Consider the following 2,524-nt stretch of genomic DNA (forward strand, 5'->3'; position numbering starts at 1 on the left):
TCTTTCTTTCTTTCTTTCTTTCTTTCTTTCTTTCTTTCTTTGAGTTTTTCTTTCTTCTTGACACAAAACATAATATTGGACTAGGAAGCAAGTGACTGTTTTTAGATTAATGTTACTGTTACCAGATGGACCACTAGCTGCTTGAATTTTTGTTTCCTGAATGTGTGTCTGTGTGTATATACGTACATATACGTAGTTATGTGGTTGGCAGAACAGATAGCTTTTAAAATCTATTGAATGAGTCACCCATGTCCAACCTACTCACTATTCTGGTTGAAGATGTTTATATACGCTCACTTATATTAAGTACATTGCCATGATTCATGATTCCCTTTAATCTTCAACTCCAACTCCAAGGCCTCTTGGATTTCCAAGTCCTCCTTAGTTGGTGCTTAAGGATCTATCATATCTTTTAGCATTGAGTGATTTTACTAAGACAAAGCCATTAGAAAATTTCTGACTCTATCACTCATGCTGGCAATCCCTGGTTAACCAAAACCAACAGAGCCTTCATACTTTTGCATTCTGTTCAAAGATATCAATAGTCACCTTTGACCTTCTACCTAGCCAGAATCCCTAGGAGATGCTCACCGTGGAATTCAAACTCCCTGCCCAAAAAAAAAAAAAAAACCCTATGTCACCTTCTTCAGTTCTTCAAGCTGAGAGAGCACACAGGACTCGCTGGTGATCTGCCACCCAGAGGACTGGCACCTGACCGTCATGCTTCCTATGAAGCCACTGCTGCAGGGTAGAGTATATTCATCATTCTCTGACCCAAATCCAAAGGAGATGCTATTACATTGAGCTGGAAAATAACAGATACAGATGAAAAAATGACTCTAGAACATTCCATCACTCTACAAAATAATTCATTGTTTAAGTGCTTTAGAAGTTTATATTTCCAGATTTAAAACCCAGGTAAAATTTGGAAGTACAGGTGTACTGTTGATGCCCAAGATCATTCTCAGTCCCCTTTCTTCTTCCTGATCTCTCCTGCTCAGGATGGTGTCTCCTTCCAGGGATCTGACCAATGCCAGAAACTTTGCTCTTAAGGGACTGTCAGCTGGTTAGTATTAAGTGAACACAAGGCACAATGTAATCACTTATGAAAGTACTAGAAGGTAAGAGACAGGTCTGTGGGTTAAACACCTGCCCTGCAAGCACGAGTATCAAAGTTCAGATTCTTTCCACATGAAAGCCAAGTGGGCACAGTAGCCCACCTGAAATCCCACCAGCATTCAGGAGATAGAAGCAGGACATTTTCAGATCCAGCTGGCTAGCCAAATTTACTGGAAATGAAGAGTTCCAGATTCAGTAGGAGACCCTGCCTTAATCTATAAGGTGGAGAGAAGCTGAGGACGACACCCGGCATTAACCTGAGCCTTTACATGCACACACGTGCACCCACACATACTTGTGTCCATACACATGCAAACATGCATACACACATATACACTCCTATCACACAAACATAATGCAGTGGAGGGAGAAAATACTTGATAATCTTGAAGATGCTATAGAACAAAATGTGATGATATGGTTGGAACATAAGTGATTGTCACTGGGGTGTGATCCTTCCTGGCATGGACTTATTTCAAAGCTGCTTCCACTGAAGTCACCAATGATTCTCAATAATATATTTCTCCTGTGACCAGAACCAGTAAATGACATCATTGGAAGCCAGTTGCTCAAGGCCTGGAATTTTGATCTCCTCAGCGTTCTGTTCTAAGTGTCTGGACATATCAGATAGTATGTGAATGTTTGCTGGGTGAATGTTGTTGGCAGACACTGACAGAGCTTATGGCAGGAGATGCCTAAAGCTGAATTTAAAAAGTAAAACTAGTGCACAACATGTATGGCTAACTGTAGACCTCTTATATTTCTTGTAGACCCAACCCTCAATCACTCATCCCTTTGCTGAATGCCTACAACCACTGGAAACCACACACCATTTCTCAGCTTCTGTGAGAGGAGTAGATTCTTTTGGATTCCATACACAAGTGAGATCACACGGTGTTGTTCTTTCTCTTTCTGGCTTATTTTATTAAACATAATATCCTCTAGGCTTAGCCTCATTTCCACAGGTAACTGGAATCATCCGTTTTAAGGACTGAAGGTACTTCGTATTTCAGAATAGCTGGGAGGAGAATGTTGACTCTTTCCATTGTAAAGAAATGATAAATGTTTGAGGTGATAGATATACTAATTACATAATTGCACAATATCAGCAACTCTCAAAATAGTGCATTATAATCCCATAAATATGCATGATTATTATATGTCTATTTTCTAAATTAAGATATTAGGCATAAGGGTGCATATCCATAATTCCAGGACTTGAAAGGCTGGGGGTGGTGTCTTGAGAATTGGAAGCCAGGCTACAGAGAGAGACTCTTCCTCAAAAAGTGGGGAAGAGATAAAGGAAGGAGTGACAGGGAGGGGAAGAGAGGGAGGAAGGGAAAGGGAGAGGACAGGAGAGGAGAGAAAGGAAGGGGAGGGGAGGGGAGGAAAGGGAGAGGAGGGG

General features: G+C 41.0%; 1 protein-coding gene across 1 annotated transcript in view; it reads right to left on the reverse strand.

Moving 5' to 3' along the window:
- Window positions 1-2,524, reverse strand: part of Adgrf1 (adhesion G protein-coupled receptor F1) — a 31,584-nt gene that overhangs the window by 15,213 nt on the left and 13,847 nt on the right. The window contains exon 9 of the mRNA XM_028766792.1: window positions 642-805. Within this exon, the coding sequence (XP_028622625.1) occupies window positions 642-805 (164 nt within the window). The remainder of the gene's footprint in view (window positions 1-641; window positions 806-2,524) is intronic.

Source organism: Grammomys surdaster, unplaced genomic scaffold, assembly GCF_004785775.1.
Source record: "Grammomys surdaster isolate TR1022 unplaced genomic scaffold, NIH_TR_1.0 169, whole genome shotgun sequence".
Lineage (NCBI taxonomy): Eukaryota > Metazoa > Chordata > Mammalia > Rodentia > Muridae > Grammomys > Grammomys surdaster.